This window comes from Aquarana catesbeiana, linkage group LG12, assembly GCF_042186555.1.
Source record: "Aquarana catesbeiana isolate 2022-GZ linkage group LG12, ASM4218655v1, whole genome shotgun sequence".
Classification (NCBI taxonomy): Eukaryota; Metazoa; Chordata; class Amphibia; order Anura; family Ranidae; genus Aquarana; species Aquarana catesbeiana.
In genome coordinates, this window is record NC_133335.1 from 239,960,561 (window position 1) to 239,976,895 (window position 16,335).

Genomic DNA, 16,335 nt, shown 5'->3' on the forward strand with positions numbered 1-16,335 from the left:
TGCCCCCGATCTGCCTTTGCCAGGGCGGAGGGGGGAATGCCTGTAAATTTTGCCAATCTGCAGCTACTAATATTTTGATTCCTAAAAGAAACATTTTTATATTCTTAAAATAATTCTGAGAATGTGTTACAATGTTGCAACACTTTGCTGTAAATATTTCCCCCATCCAATGTAAATAAGTGATCCACAAATAAAAGATGATATATAAATAAATATACACCATTGCTAAAGAAATAAATAAACCTTCTCATGCCCTCTACAATACCCCTCCCTCTTCTGTCCCCTCCCCCCCCCCCTCCTATTTCCCCATCTCCTCATCTCCTATCTAATCACTGCACTGAGAACCTGCAAGAAAACTACAACTCCCAACATGCTTTGCTCGTCCACCTCCTCGAGCATGCGCACTGCTTCCCCCTGCTGTCCAGCCTGCAGTGCAAGATCTGCTGCTGCTGCTGCTGCTGCTGCTGGGGATGTGAGAGCAGCAGCCACATAAAGAGGGAGGATCTGGGCTTGGAGCATGCACTAAAAGCAGGCAGAGGAGAAGCAGACAGAGGGGGTGCTGTAGGCTGCACCCCTGCTCCCACCTTTGGAGGAATCCCCCCCCAACACAACATCCAGCGCCCCTCCAATGGATGATGCTCCCTTCTGCAGCAGCAGCCTGGCACCTCCTGTGCACTGGAAGAGGCTGAGGGCTGCCCCTCTATAACAGGGCACAGGAGGGGAGGGGGGGGGGAGAGCTGGAGGTATGTGAATTTCTGCTACACCAGGGGGGAGGGTCTATTTATTTATTTATTTTCCTGCATCCTGGAGATTTCTATAGGCGCCTCCTGTATAGACTGTATAGGCACCAGAGACTTCCATTGGGAATAATCACCGCACCTTGCAAAGATGAAGAAGCAGTTCAATCGGATGAGGCAGCTGGCCAATCAGACCGTGGGCAGGTAAGAGACCCCCCTCCCCCTCCTCCACCCTTCTCATGTCATCCATTGTGTTCACCTTTTTTTAGTAAGGCTGACCTTCTTCTGTTGGATTGGGGGGGGGGGGGTAACAGATCCTTCCTGGTGATGAAAGGGTAAAAAAGGAGTGCCCCCCTCTCTGCTGTGTAACCCTTGCAGCGCCGGCCGGAGAGGGAGCTGGCATCCTGCACAGAGGTATAGGGTGGGCTCAGCGGGGGAGCATCAATGGAAGGATGGCTGGAGGGTGGGCTCAGGATGATGGGTGTGCGTCTGTCTGGGGGGGGGGATCCGGGGCTGCAATATTCTGTATTATCTATTTATTCTTTCCATAATCCATCTAGCTATCCTTTCTTTATTCTTCTATCATCTGTCTATCTATATGTCTGTCTATCCTTCCCTCTATTAATCCCTCTATCTATCTATATATCTATCTCTATCTATCTCTTCTTCTTTCCATCCCTCTATTATCTATCTTCCTTTTATGATTCTCCTATACATATATCCATCCTTCCCTCTGCCAATCCCCTCCTTTATCTATCCTCTTATTTAATCTATCACTCCACCCCTCTATCTGTCATCTATCTTTCTTTCCATCCCTCCTTCTATCCCTTCTTTCCATCGCTCCTTCTATCTCTTCTTTCTATCTCTTCTTTCTATCTCTTCTTTCTATCTCTTCTTTCTATCTCTTCTTTCCATCTCTTCTTTCCATCTCTTCTTTCTATCCATCTCTTCTTTCCATTCCTTCTTTCTATCTCTTCTTTCCATTCCTTCTTTCTATTCCCTTCTTTCCATCCCTCCTTCTATTCCCTTCTTTCCATCCCTCCTTCTATTCCCTTCTTCTATCTATCTATCTATCTATCTATCTATCTATCTATCTATCATTCCCTATATCAGTCCCTTCCTCAGATATCTATCTAATCTTTCCATCACTCCCTCTATCTTCTCTATCGATTCTCCTATACATCTATCTACCCATTCTCCATCTGTCAATCCTATCTTCTCTGTTTATCCTTCTCTCTATTTCTTCTTCTTCCCATTCATCTATCTCTCCATCCTTCTTTCCATCTCTCTCTTCTTTTAAACCATCTAGCTAACTTTTATCTATCTATCCTTCATCCATCTAGCCTTTATCTGTCTATCTTTACATCAATCGATCCATCCTTCCCTCTATCTGTCTCTTCTTCTTTCCATCCTTCCCCCTGTCTATCCATCTATCTATCCCATCTACAGTCTGTGTGCCCCCCCCCCCCCTCATAGTCTTTCTTCCCTCTTCTAGATCTGGCCTGTTTGGCTGCTCGGATCCTCCACATTCTGGTTGTCCTTTTAATAATTGCTATCAGTTGGTCAGCCATGTTCTTTTTGGACATGAGTGGTAATTGTAGAAGTTTGGGCCATTTTCCTGATATTACCATCCGATATGAGAGCTTGGAGATGTTTAGTACGGTGGATACCTCCCTAGTTGATATTCATTCATGGGTTGGGATGTCGCAGGATATTGTAGCATCCGCTGAGCTGACCTAAAATAGTTTGTGGCGTTGGCCTCGTCTTCCCATGTCTGGTTACACACTTGCCATGTGTTGGACTCTGTTGCCACTATTTGGGGAATTGCTGGTGGTCTCGATGGTGGACGTGGTCATCTTTGGTAGCTCACTTGCTAAATCCGCCTAGGAATAAGTGATACCACAGAGTGAGAACGTGGGAATCCCATATTGGAGGATGGAGAGCTATTCACAAACATACATTCAGCAGATTACGAGTCAGCAACGTCCATTCAGTCGCCATTTTGAGGGTTGGCGCAATGTTCCATCCGTTTGCTAGGAATTGGTGCCAACAGTGTGCCAGCATATGCAGCCATTCGTCCACTTTCTCCGAGGCTGAAGCACATCTTAGCGACGTTGTTGTTGTTTCATGGCTCTTTCACAATCTGCCTTCTAACAAATAATGTCCGATAAACAAGGGTTTGAGCACAGCCCTCTATGAATAAGCTTTAGTTGGGCGAAATGCGTCAGCATTGATAATCCCAGGTGGGGTGATCACTGGATGGCTCCACGTGCAATTAAGATGTTTTAACTGAACTTGGCATGCGGTGTTTTCTTCCACCTTGTTTGGTGGGCCTGCGAGTGGAGGCAGGCGCTGGAACAAGGGCTTGCCCCGAGGTGGGAAGTGGATAACCAAGTGTGGTCTTCTGGAGCGATACTATTATTTTTTTTGTCCAATTAGACAATATTATTAAAACAAAAAAAAAAATAGACTCCATAACAGATATTCTATCTAGTGAGTGGGCTGTGCTACGACCTCCAGCAGCCAACTAAAACTCAACTTCCCAATGGTTATCATTAGCAGGGTGACAGAAGCTGGTTTCTGATTGGTTGGTAAGGGTGATGGAATGCGGGGGAAGGAAACGTTTAATGTTTTGGAGTCTTCCAGAGATAGAAGAAGCTGGAAAACAATTCGTACGGCCGTTGGGCATTCGTTGAAAGGGAAAAGAGGCCAAGCGGTGAGTGCAAAAGGTGTTACCACCAGCAGCCAATTGGAAATGTATTGCCTGTAGTAGCTGGATTCTGATTGGCTGCTGTGGTTACTTTACCACTTGCATTACTTTATCGGATATGGCCATTGATCTTTGTATCCCCAATGCTTGTTTTCCACCCAAAAAAAAATGGAAGGAATTGAAGGGTCCCCAGCAATTGGCATCTTCAGCTGTTTCCTGGGTAACCGAAGAGCGAGAGGGAATTGGTCAGAACCATCTGAGTACCAACTGAAAGGTCTTTTTTTTTTTTTCCTTTCTATTCTCACCCTGCATTGGCTGCTCAAAACTAAAAAAAAGTTGAATCCCGCGGGTGGCCGATCCCTACGGACCCTTCTCTACCATGTGGACTCTTCACCTGAAATGTGATGAGATATTTTCCTAATTGATGGAAAACTGGCCAAGCGTGTGGCTGGCAGTGACATCTCCAAAATGATGGTTGTGTCAATGGGCGGAGCTGGGAACGCAATGGGGAGGGGGAGGTATTAGAATTTGGGGTAGAAGAATCCACCTTCTAATAAAGTTTTAGGGGGTGGACTGGACAGGGGGGCAATTATAGTGCCTTGCAAAAGTATTCACCCCCCTTGGCATTTTTCGTGTTTTGTTGCCTCACAACAAGGAATTAACATGGATTGTTTGAGGATTTGCATCCTTTGATTTACAGAACACGCCCACAACTTTGAAGATGTGTTTTTTTTTGTTTTGTTTTTTATTGTGAAGCAAACAACAAATAGGACAAAATAACAGAAAAAATCAATGTGCATAACTATTCACCCCCCTAAAATCAGTACTTTGTAGAGCCACCTCTTGCGGCTATCACAGCTCCAAGTCACTTTGGATAAGTCTCTATGAGCTTGCCACATCTGACCACTGGGATTTTTGCCCATTCCTCCTTGCAAAACTTCTCCAGCTCCTTCAAGTTGGATGGTTTGCGCTTGTGAACAGCAATCTTTAAGTCTGACCACAGATTTTCTATTGGATTGAGGTCTGGGCTTTGACTAGGCCATTCCAACACATTTTACATGTTTCCCCTTAGACCACTCAAGTGTTGCTTTAGCAGAGTGTTTAGGGTCATTGTCCTGCTGGAAAGTGAACCTCCGTCCTAGCCTCAAATCACAAACAGAGTGGTGCAGGTTTTGCTCAAGAATATCCCTGTATTTAGCACCATCCATCTTTCCCTCAACTCTGACCAGTTTCCCAGTCCCGACTGCTGAAAAACATCCCCACAGCATGATGCTGCCACCACCATGTTTCACAGTGGGGATGGTGTTCTTTGGGTGATGTGATGTGTTGGGTTTGCGCCAGACATAGCGTTTTCTTTGATGACCAAAAAGTTCAATTTTATTCTCATCAGACCAGAGCACCTTCCTCCATACATTTTGGGAGTCTCCCACATGCCTTTTTTGCAAACTCAAAACGTACAATTTTGTTTTTTCCAGAAAGTAATGTCTTTCTTCTGGCCACTCTGCCATAAAGCCCAACTCTATGGAGCGTACGGCTTATTGTGGTCCTATGTACAGATACTCCAGTCTCTGCTGTGGAACTCTGCAGCTCCTCCAGGGTTACCTTAGGTCTCTGTGCTCCTCTCCGATTAATGCCCTCCTTGCCCGGTCCGTGAGTTTTGGTGTGCGGCCGTCTCTTGGCAGGTTTGCTGTTCTGCCAATTTCTTTCCATTTGGTTATGATAGATTTGATGGGGCTCCTAGGGATCATCAAAGATTTGGATATCTTTTTTATAACCTAACCCTGACTTGTACTTCTCAACAACATTGTCCCTTACTTGTTTGGAGAGTTCCTTGGTCTTCATGGCAGTGTTGGGTTAGTGGTGCCTCTTGCTTAGGTGTTGCAGCCTCTGGGGCCTTTCAGAAAGGTGTGTCTATGTAATGACAGATCATGTGACACTTAGATTGCACACAGGTGGACATCATTTCACTAATTATGTGACTTCTGAAGGTAATTGGTTACACCAGAGCTTTTTATGGGCTTCATAACAAAGGGGGTGAATACATACACACATACCAATTATCAGTTTTTTATTTCTGAAAAATAGTTTTATGTATATATTTTTCTAATTTTACTTCATCAACTTAGACTATTGTGTTCTGATCCATCACATATAATTCAGATTAAAAAACATTGAACTAAAGTCTGTAATGTAAAAAGCCAAGGGGGGTGAATACTTTTGCAAGGCACTGTATATACAGTATCTCACAAAAGTAAGTACACCCCTCACATTTTAGTAAATCTTTTCTTCTATCTTTTCATGTGACAACACTGAAGAAATGACACTTTGCTACAATGTAAAGTAGTGAGTGTACAGCTTGTATAACAGTGTAAATTTGTTGTCCCCTCAAAATAACTCAACACACGGCCATTAATGTCCCATGTCTGAATGGACACGGGGGGGCTGTGGCTCGGCTTTGGTGCCCCCATGGCAAGCTACTTGCTGTGGGGGCACTCAACAGGAGGGAGGAGCCAGGAGCGCCAAAGAGGGACCAGAGAGGAGGGTCTTGGCTACTCTCTAAACTGCTGGCAACAAAAGTGTGTACACCCCTAAGTGAAAATGTCCAAATTGGGCCCAAAGTGTGAATTTTTTGTGTGGCAACCATTGTTTTCCAGCACTACCTTAACCCTCTTGGGCATGGAGGTCACCAGAGCTTCACAGGTTGTCACTGGAGTCCTCTTCCCCTCCTCCATGACGACATCACGGAGCTGGTGGATATTAGAGACCTTGCGCTCCTCCACCTTCCGTTTGAACATGCCCCACAGATGCTCAGTGGGGTTTAGGTCTGGAGACATGCTTGGCCAGCCCATCACCTTTTATCCTTTCTTTATTAGCAAGGCAGTGGTGGTCTTGGAGGTGTGTTTGGGGTGGTTATCATGTTGGAATACTGCACTGCGGTCCAGTCTCTGAAGGGAGGGGATCATGCTCTGCTTCAGTATGTCACAGTACATGTTGGCATTCATGGTTCCCTCAATGATCTGTAGCTCCCCAGTGCCGGCAGCACTCATGCAGCCCCAGACCATGACACTCCCACCACCATGCTTGACTGTAGACAAGACACACTTGTCTTTGTCCTCCTCACCTGGTTGCCCCCACACACGCTTGTCACCATCTGAACCAAATAAGTTTATCTTGGTGTCATCAGACCACAGACATGGTTCCAGTAATCCATCTCCTTAGTCTGCTTGTCTTCAGCAAACTGTTTGTGGACTTTCTTGTGCATCATCTTTAGAAGAGGCTTCCTTCTGGGATGACAGCCATACAGACCAATTTGATGCAGCGTGCGGCGTATGGTCTGAGCACTGACAGGCTGACCCCCGCCACCCCTACAACCTCTGCAGCAATGCTGGCAGCACTCATACGTCTATTTCCCAAAGACAACCTCTGGATATGATGCTGAGCACGTGACCTCAACTTCTTTGGTGGACCATGGCGAGGCCTGTTCTGAGTGGATCCTGTTATACCACTGTATGGTCTTGGCCACCGTGCTGCAGCTCAGTTTCAGGGTCTTGACAATCTTCTTATAGCCTAGGCCATCTTTATATAGAGAAACAATTCTTTTTTTCAGATCCTCAGAGAGTTCTTGCCATGAGGTGCCATGTTGAACTTCCAGTGACCAGTATGAGAGAGTGAGAGCGATAACACCAAATTTAACACACCTGCTCCCCATTCACACCTGAGACCTTGTAACACTAACAAGTCACATGACACCGGGGAGAGAAAATGGCGAATTGGGCCCAATTTGGACATTTTCACTTAGGGGGTGTATATTTTGCTATGAGCAACAAAATTTCCACTGTGTGAAGATAATAGGTTGCTATGGGCAATTCAGCTTCCTATATATACAGAGTAGTAATTAAAGCATCCCTTGGCTGCTGTCAATGACCCCCCTCCTGAAAATGCTTTAATTTTGATGTGGACGGACATTCCTTATTCATCTGCATGTTTTGCGCCGTCTGCTTGAAGTGTTTGTTTTAGTTCTTCCTTCTTTTTTTTTATTTGTGTATTTTGTAGACACACATGGCAATTGCACAATAATTTGGTGAAAGGCCTTTCTTTTACGATTGCTGGGAATTCTCTATAATTCTGGGGCCAAATCAGCACCAGATTTGGCAGCGTATGTCGGGGGAGGGGAGTGCAGTAATATATGTGTCATCCCCAGTGAGGGTCTGCTGGGGGTGAGGTTGGCACCCGTTACCGTACCGAGAAATGAACATGTGTTTACAAGGGGGGGGGGATGTGCTACATTCCTGAACATCAACGCCGCATCCTAAAAAACAACTCACTGTTGGATCGGAAACGGCGGCGTAACATTTATATTTTCAGGAAACTTTACAGCCCTTTGTAAGAGAAAAGATTAAAAAAAAAAAAAAATTCACAGCATGTGCAAAAAATATTTTTTTCTTCTTTTTTTTCGCCCCATGCGCATATTTGTAGCTGACCAATTATAAACCAGGGACAAAAAAAAAAAAGAAAGAAAACTTGTTCCATAATGCACTGGGAGATTTCCTTGCTCTGCCTTGTCTGAGATGCCTGTCAGCTTGAAATTGTGGTTCACCGAATGGCTGCTCTCCCAAATCAAGAGTAAAGTCAATCTTCAGCCAAAAACCTTTTGCATTTTTCTTTTCTTTTTAGATAGTGTGCTGAAGTTTTAGGATCATTTCTTTTAAGCTTTTATTGCTGCCGGTGTCCCCATTGAGATTTCCCCTCTACTTCCTGCCCTGGTAACACAACAGGATGTGAGGACACACCAGTAAAAGCCTAACAGAGCTTTTATCACCCCTTACTCCATTCAGAACTAAGGGAAAAAAATAGTTTTGAAGCTTTGACTGGTACTCTACTGCCCCGTTCAAAAGGGATCTGGGATGGAGCAGTGGCTTTCCTATTGAAATACCATTCCACATTTGACTTGCGGTTGTGGCAAGGACCTATTCACTTGAATTGGTTGCGTTTTGCAAAACATTCTTCTCACTGATCACCAATGTAAGGGACATTCTTCTCACTGATCACCAATGTAAGGAACATTCTTCCCACTGATCACCAATGTAAGGAACATTCTTCTCACTGATCACCAATGTAAGGAACATTCTTCCCACTGATCACCAATGTAAGGAACATTCTTCTCACTGATCACCAATGTAAGGAACATTCTTCTCACTGATCACCAATGTAAGGGACATTCTTCTCACTGATCACCAATGTAAGGAACATTCTTCCCACTGATCACCAATGTAAGGAACATTCTTCTCACTGATCACCAATGTAAGGAACATTCTTCCCACTGATCACCAATGTAAGGAACATTCTTCTCACCGATCACCAATGTAAGGAACATTCTTCCCACTGATCACCAATGTAAGGAACATTCTTCTCACTGATCACCAATGTAAGGAACATTCTTCTCACTGATCACCAATGTAAGGAACATTCTTCTCACTGATCACCAATGTAAGGGACATTCTTCTCACTGATCACCAATGTAAGGAACATTCTTCTCACTGACCACCAATGCAAGGAACAGTCTTCCTTCCTGCAGCTGTTTTCCCACTGTATCATCTATATATCTTGACTATGCATCAAAATAATGACATACCTGATATTCTGGGCTTCATCTTCAACTCATGCAGTCAGGGTGTTGCACGTTTTTTAGGGTGATTGTGCCGTTACCTTGTGTAAACAGTGCCCCCCCCCCCCCCCCCAAGCATTTGCATTTCCATACTTTGGAAGGTTTTGTAAGAATTTACCGGGCCCTGGTCTCAAAGGCTGAGAACCACTAATCTCCCCTCGCACAGTGCCTCCTAGGTCCCATAGTGACCACAACCTTCCATAATTGCCCACCATTCCCCCCAACCTGCTGCAGAGTCTCCAGCCCTCCATAGGGTCCCTAATCTCCAACAATGTAACGCATTGCCCCCCCCCCCCCAACCTCCCACATTGCTCTCCAGCTTGCTGCAGGGCCTCCAGTCCCATAGTGTTCCCAACCTCCAATGGTCTCCCCCCAGCCTACTGCAGAGCTTCCAACCCCCTATAGTGCCCCCATCTTCCAACAGTGCCCCTGCAACCTTCCATGGTGCCCCCCAGCCTGCTGCAGAGCCTCCAGCTCCCCATAGTGTCCTCAGCCTTCAACAGTGTCCCACAGTCGCCCCCCCCATAGGGTCCCTAAATTACCGATGTGACCCCAACCTCCCTCAGTACTCAGGGCTCCGAACCTCCCACAGTGCTCCCTCTTCAACCTCCAACCTACTTCAGAGCTTCCAACCCCCTATAGTGCCCCCCCCCCAACCTCACATGGTGCTCCCCAGCCTGTTGCAGTGTTTCCAGCCCACTATAGTGCCCCCAACTTTATCCCAGAATGACCCCTCCCAAATCCTCATTCCCTAGAGGGTCACCAGGTCTTCTGAAGAGTCTCATAACCCCTAACATCTATCTTCCCCCACCCCCCCAGAAGGACATCCAGAGTCTTCCACCATTTCCATCATATTTTGTATTCTCATACTTTGATTGTGGGAGTAGAAACTTTTTTTCTACCGTTGGATCATGGAAGGATGTGTACGAATTTCCTGGGCCCTGCTTTTTCAGGGTTCGAGAATTGCTGCCATAGCGAAGAGTTGTTATCTCCGTGTCCTTAGGCTAAGTCCACCATAATCTATGCAGCACTTTGGGTGTGGAGAAGAGAAGAATGCAGATAAACAGGTACAACTTATGTAGGAGGATTTATTTCATCTCTGTGTATCACCTGAGGGTAGTCCCATCACTGGGTGGAAGGGTTTACAACAACTTTAAAGCGAAGGTCGGCCCAATTTAAGAAAAAAAAAAAAATCCTATCCCCCCCCCCCACCCCCCCGAAAGGTGCCAATTGTGGCACTGGAGGGGGAGAGGAGACAAATGAGCCGAAATTCCACTTTTGGGTGGAACTCCACTTTTAAGGTTGTTTGGTGTGTGTGTTTTTTTTTTTGTTTTTTTTTTTTTTGTTTTGTTGTGTTTTTTTCGTTTGTTTTTAACTCCACTTGAACCTCTTAGTAGTTGATATTTCTCTCTCTGATGGGAGGAGTTCCTGGCGGGATGTGATGATGTCGGCAATAAAGCATTTTTCAGGCCCCAGTAGAGGAAAATCCTCGTTAATTGCACACTTCCTTGTTTTCCTTAATTGTGTGTTTTTTTTTTTTTTTTTTCTCGCACGGCGGATGAAACCTGGTGACATAAATCGCGTCCGCCGCAGCCCTCTGGGAACCCGGCCAAAAAATTTTTTTTTGGGTCGGTTTTTGTTGCAGTTTTTGGTTTATTGTGTGTTGTAAATTTGGGAGCAATAAACGCACATGAGGGAGAAAAATTATATTGCAGGAACAATTTCAAATCCCCGGAAAACAAACATGGCTTCCGTCGCGTCACCCGCTTCAGCCTCTGACCTCCCCGCTGCACATGTGACCTCAGAGGGTCAGGCGGGGTGAGAATCGGGGAACGTAACATAATATCAGGTGGGGCGCTCGTCCTGTGTGGAGAGGCGGCGGTAGTAGCTGAGCTGGGTGCTGCGATCAAGGAAAAGGAGGGGCCTGGGAGAGGGAACTGCATTGTGTGCGATGGCTGGAATCCAGGGGAGGATTGGCGCCATGGAGCGGAGGACAGCCCTGAGTAGGACCTGGGATAGGCACACAGGACGGGAGCTCACGTCTTTCACTGGATGCATGCTTAGTGCCGGGTCCATGACTTTCTAGGTTATAGTTGGGATGCAGCTCCCCCTTCTTCTTCTTCTCTTTTAAAAAAAAAAAAAAAAATCAGTGTTGCCCGAATTAAACCCTGCCGCTGTAATTCGGGTGCCCTGAAAGGGGCCGGACACGTGAATAGGAGGCGGCCGTGGATAGATTCATGCTATGTATGATATATATATATATATATCTCTCTCCCCCTGCAGCTCGAGGGAAGTGCTCAGGAAGTGAAAAATGAAATGGCAAAGGAAGTGAAATGGCAAAAGTAGTCTTAAAAAGTAACTCCACTTTTTGTTGAGGGAACCCCTCCCCCTCTGGGTGATCTCTGTACATTGCAGGGATTATAACAAACTTTGTTGCAGATTCTGACCTTTTTGTTATTCTGAAGAAATAGCTGTTTGTTTCTCTGTGTCCATGTGCTGAGTGAATGGGAGTGATTTTATAACGACCAGCTGCTGCACTTGCAGGGATCTAATGATAAAAGTGCAGGGTCTGCATCCCTTTAGACGTGATTTCCCTTTTTGGGAGTATCTCACCAAAAATGAAATTTTTGTTGCAGGGGATGCTGAAAATCTGACTTGTAGCTTGGTGCAGACTTCTGGGAAAATCATCTGTGTATAGAGCGCCTCCAGGTGGCCATATTGCACTTTACAGAAAATTACAGCGGCTGTAGAATGAATCTTATTAAAATTGACCTTTTCCTTTCCAACTACAATATGACTTGTGTAGCAATTGTATACGCTTTATTATTATTTATTGTTAAAAAAAAAAAAAAAAAAAAATTATATATTAAATACATTTTTATTATTATTTATTATTTATATAGTTATTTCTTTCCATGAAAGTGGAGTTACCGTTTTAAATACGATCTGTGGCGCTCTCGTCCTGGCCACACAAAACAATGGCTGCCTGAGCGCGGCAGTGAAAATCCCGCACTCTTTAGTTCATACGCAACATTCCGGAACACCATACAAACTCCCCATCCCCCACCTGCTTAGAACTGGGTATCGGTGTTGTATTGAAGCTGAAAACTGGTTTGACCTCTTTAATTTTTTCACCTTAAGTCAAATTACACGTCTCCTTTCTGTACCACACAATAAAAAAAAAAAGTGTGATCCGGCGACACTTAAACCCCGCCCCTTTGTCGTGGGTTTTTGTAATTTGTGATCAGCTTTACACCGCAGAGAAGAATATGAATATCTCCTTCCATTCCCACCCGGTCCTATATCACCGGAGGGCTGTGTGCACCATATACAGTAATCCTAAGTATCGTTCCCCCCCCCCCCCCCCAACAGAATTTGTGTTGTACCCCCTGGCAGAATTTATTTATTTATTATTATTATTAAAAAATAAATAAATAAATTACAAAAAAAAAAAAAATATATATATATATATATATATATATATATATATATATATATATATATATATATACACATATACATATACATTTTATTTTTATTATATACAATTAACACATGCATACACACCGTATGTTTTTTATATATATATATATATATATATATATATATATATCCTAATATATATTTAAAAAAAAAAGTATAAGGGTAACTCCACTTTCCTGAAAAAATTGCAAAAAATAATCTAGCATATACAATTTCTACACAAGTCAATCCTATTACAAATGACCTTGACCCCTCAATCTGCAGCTGCTGCAATTTCCTAAAAAATTCAATGCAATACGACCACCTGGGGGCGCTCTATACATTGTTGCTGTACAGAGCGCCCCTCCAGAAATGTCATTTTTCTGCTTTTGTGTGATTGGCTCACTGATTTTTTTTTTCCCCCCAAAAGTCTGCACTAAAGATACAAGTCAGATTTTACTTCTCCTCTACAATAGGAATTTTTCAGGTTAGGTGAGATACTCTGTAAGGGTTTTGCTCCGAGCGCCCCCCGATCCTCCTCTTCTAGGGTTCCCCAGCCGTGCTCCTGGCTCCTCCTCTTCTCGATTGCCTGCCCCCCCCCCCCCCCCCTCCATGGATCCATGGAGAGCCTCCCTCCCTCGGGTCACCCATACGGGCATCCATTGACACAGATAAAAGGACTTGGCCCCGCCCCAGCCCCCCCCCCCCCGGGCTCACTGGATTTGATTGGCAGCAGTGGGAGCCAGTGGCTCAAGACAGCTGCTGGGCTCACCCCCCCCCCCCCCCATCGCTGGAAAGATCGGGTTCAGGTAAGTAACAGGGGGGGGTCTGGGGGGTTTTTTCACCTCGATGCATAGAATATATTACAGTAAGGTGAAAAACCATCGGTTTACAACCCTTTTAAATACTAAAGGGATGCAGACCCTGCAGCTTTTCTCAACACTGATAGTTTTTTGTTGAGAAAAACCCCTCCCCCTCTGTGTGGTCTCTGTACTTTGCAACAAAGTTTTTTGTAAAAATCCTTGCAGATTCCTACATTGCTATTTTTTCAGAAAAAAAAAAAAAAAAAAAGTTTGTTACTCTGTGTCCATGTGTAGAGTGAGTGGGAGTGACTTTATAATTATCAATCAGCTGCTGCACTTGCAGGGCTCTAATGAGGAAGGTGCCGGGGTCTGCATCTCTTTTTTAGAAGTGATTTTCCATTTGGGAGTATCTCACCAAAAATGACATTTGTGTTGCAGGAGATGACAAAAATCTGACTTGTGTCTTGGTGCAGACTTCTGGGAAAATCGTTGAGCCAATCACACAAGCAGGAAATGACATTTTCAAGGAGGGGTGGGGGGTGGGGGGGGGGTGGGGGTTCTGTATATTATCTGTGTACAGAGCGCCTCCAGGTGGCCATCTTGCAGAAAATGACAGCGGCTGCAGATTGAAAAGAAAAGGGAATTTTTAATAACATTCTATTACAATATGATTTGGTGAGATACTCTGCAAGGGTTAAATACTTCCAAAGGGATGCAGACCTTGCAGCTTTTCTCATGAGAACACTGAGAGCGCACCCAGTGATTATAGCCACTTAAAGCATTTGTTACCCCAACACTTAATCCTCATGTGGCTGCTGTACTGTGTACTGATATGAGGAAGCCTCCTGTTCTCTTTGTGTGTAATCCCGGGTGATCCTGCCAGTCCCTCTGCTTTCCTATTAAAAACTGACCACACTAATCAGAAGAGCACAGCATGGTCAGTTCTCTAGTTGTGCTGGGAACGGTATGTGCTCTCCTCCAATGATCAGCCTTGTCCTGACCCGCCCCCGCTGCACAGCCATTCACTGGGAAGCTGAGTGTGCTGCTGCTTCTCCTCCCCTAACTCTTATGTAGCTGAGAAACTGAGGGAATGTGATCACTTTTATAAAAATGGGAAAGAAAGGTATTTATAATGTATTTTTAGATCTATACAAAAAAAAAAAAAAAAAAAAAAAAGGTTTTGACTTTTTTTTTTTTTAATACTCTTTTTAAACTGAATGGGTTGTTTTACAAGGCGATCGTTTGCAATCACTTTAACCACTTAAAGACCGGAAGGATTTACCCCCTTAATGACCAGGCCATTTTTATCTTTGCAATACCAGTTGTGCGACGCTGTACCCAAATAAAATTGATGTCCTTTTTTTCCCACAAATAGAGCTTTCTTTCGGTGGTATTTGATCACCTCTGCGGTTTTTATTTTTTGCGCTATAAACAAAATAATTGACAATTTTGAAAAAAAAAAAAAAAACAATATTTTGTACTTTTTTGCTATAATAAATATCCCAAAAAAATGAGGAGGGGTCCGTGATGGGGAGAGGTCTGTGACGGGGGGACTCTCTGATGGAGGGTGGGATCTGTGATTGGGGGGGGGGGATCTGTAATGGAGAGGAATCTGTGATTTTGGGGGGGGGGTCTGTGATGGGGAAGGGGGGTGCGTGTGATGGGGGGGGGGGATCTGTGATGGGGAGGAGTCTGATGGGGAAGGGGGGGTCTGTCATGGAGAGGAGTCTGTGATGGGGAAGGAGGGGGGTCTGTGATCAGGAAGGGTGGGGGAATTTGTGATTTGGGGGGATCTGTAATGGGGAAGGGGTGTGTGTGATGGGGGGGGGGATCTGTGATGGGGAGGGGGGATCTGTGTTGGGGGGGGGGATTCTTTGAAATACTAAAGTTTGTTGTTCAAAATTGTTCTTTATTTTAAATATTGTATTGTTTTTTTTTTTTCCTGTTTGTTTTTTTGTTTTTTGTTTGTTTTTTCTTTGTTTTGCACTACAAATAAGATATGTGTGTATAGGAATTTGTTCATATTATTTTATCAAACTATAGTCCGGCCCCCCAACAGTCCGAGGGACCATGAACTGGCCCCCTGTTTAAAAAGTTTGAGGACCCTTGCATTAGATCCCCCCCCCCCCCCCCCCCCCCAAAAAAAACAAGGCATCGTTTTACATCGGACCAGAAGTGACGTCATGATGTCGCTCCAGTCCTCCTAGACCAGGATCGGCCGCCATCGCTACATATCCGCCCATCATTGCCCCTGATAAATTCATGTACTCCCGGCCGCTGACATTTTCACCGCTCTCCTCTTCATTGACAGTGGCCGATATCACAGGCTGGATGGGGGCAGGAAATACTGTTAAATGAGTTAACTCTCCACATTAAACAGTAGATGATTGGTTTCCCGGGCGATCCTAGCAACCAATCACCAGCCTGTTAATGTAGAAAGCTAACTTCAGCAGTTCCGGCCCGCCCCCATCCAGCCCTGTGATACCGGCCGATCTCTGCTGTACACCTGTGTAAGGTAGGAGAGTTCTACTATTTGGTGTACGGGGGGGGCAGAGGACACTGCAATGGGTGGGGACCCCATCTCCCCTGGGGACAGGAACTCCATCTCGCTTGGGGACAGGGACCCCTTCTTCCCTGGTGAGAGGGACCCCTTCTCACTTGGGGACAGGGGCCGCTTCTTCCCTGGAGACAGGGACCCCTTCTTCCCTGGCACTCCATCTCGCTTGGGGACAGGGACCCCTTCTCACTTGGTGACAGGGACCCCTTCTTCCCTGGCACCCCTTCTCACTTGGGGACAGGGACCCCTTCTCACTTGGGGACAGGGACCCCTTCTCACTTGGGGACAGGGACCCCTTCTCACTTGGGGACAGGGACCCCCTTCTCACTTGGGGACAGGGACCCCTTCTCACTTGGGGACAGGGACCCCTTCTCACTTGGGGGCATGGACCCCTTCTCACT

The 16,335-nt window shown here is 45.3% G+C and overlaps 1 protein-coding gene across 7 annotated transcripts in view; it reads left to right on the forward strand.

The window, feature by feature from the left end:
• The first annotated feature begins 397 nt into the window (after positions 1-397).
• ARHGAP44 (Rho GTPase activating protein 44) overlaps positions 398-16,335 on the forward strand; it is a 132,847-nt gene continuing 116,909 nt past the window's right edge. For 5 of the 7 annotated variants that reach the window (XM_073606975.1, XM_073606979.1, XM_073606978.1 and 2 more), the window contains exon 1: positions 398-941. In XM_073606975.1, coding sequence (XP_073463076.1) covers positions 889-941 — 53 coding nt within the window. In that variant the 5' untranslated portion in view covers positions 398-888. The remainder of the gene's footprint in view (positions 942-16,335) is intronic. The other 2 variants (XM_073606980.1, XM_073606981.1) reach the window with 1 other exon arrangement.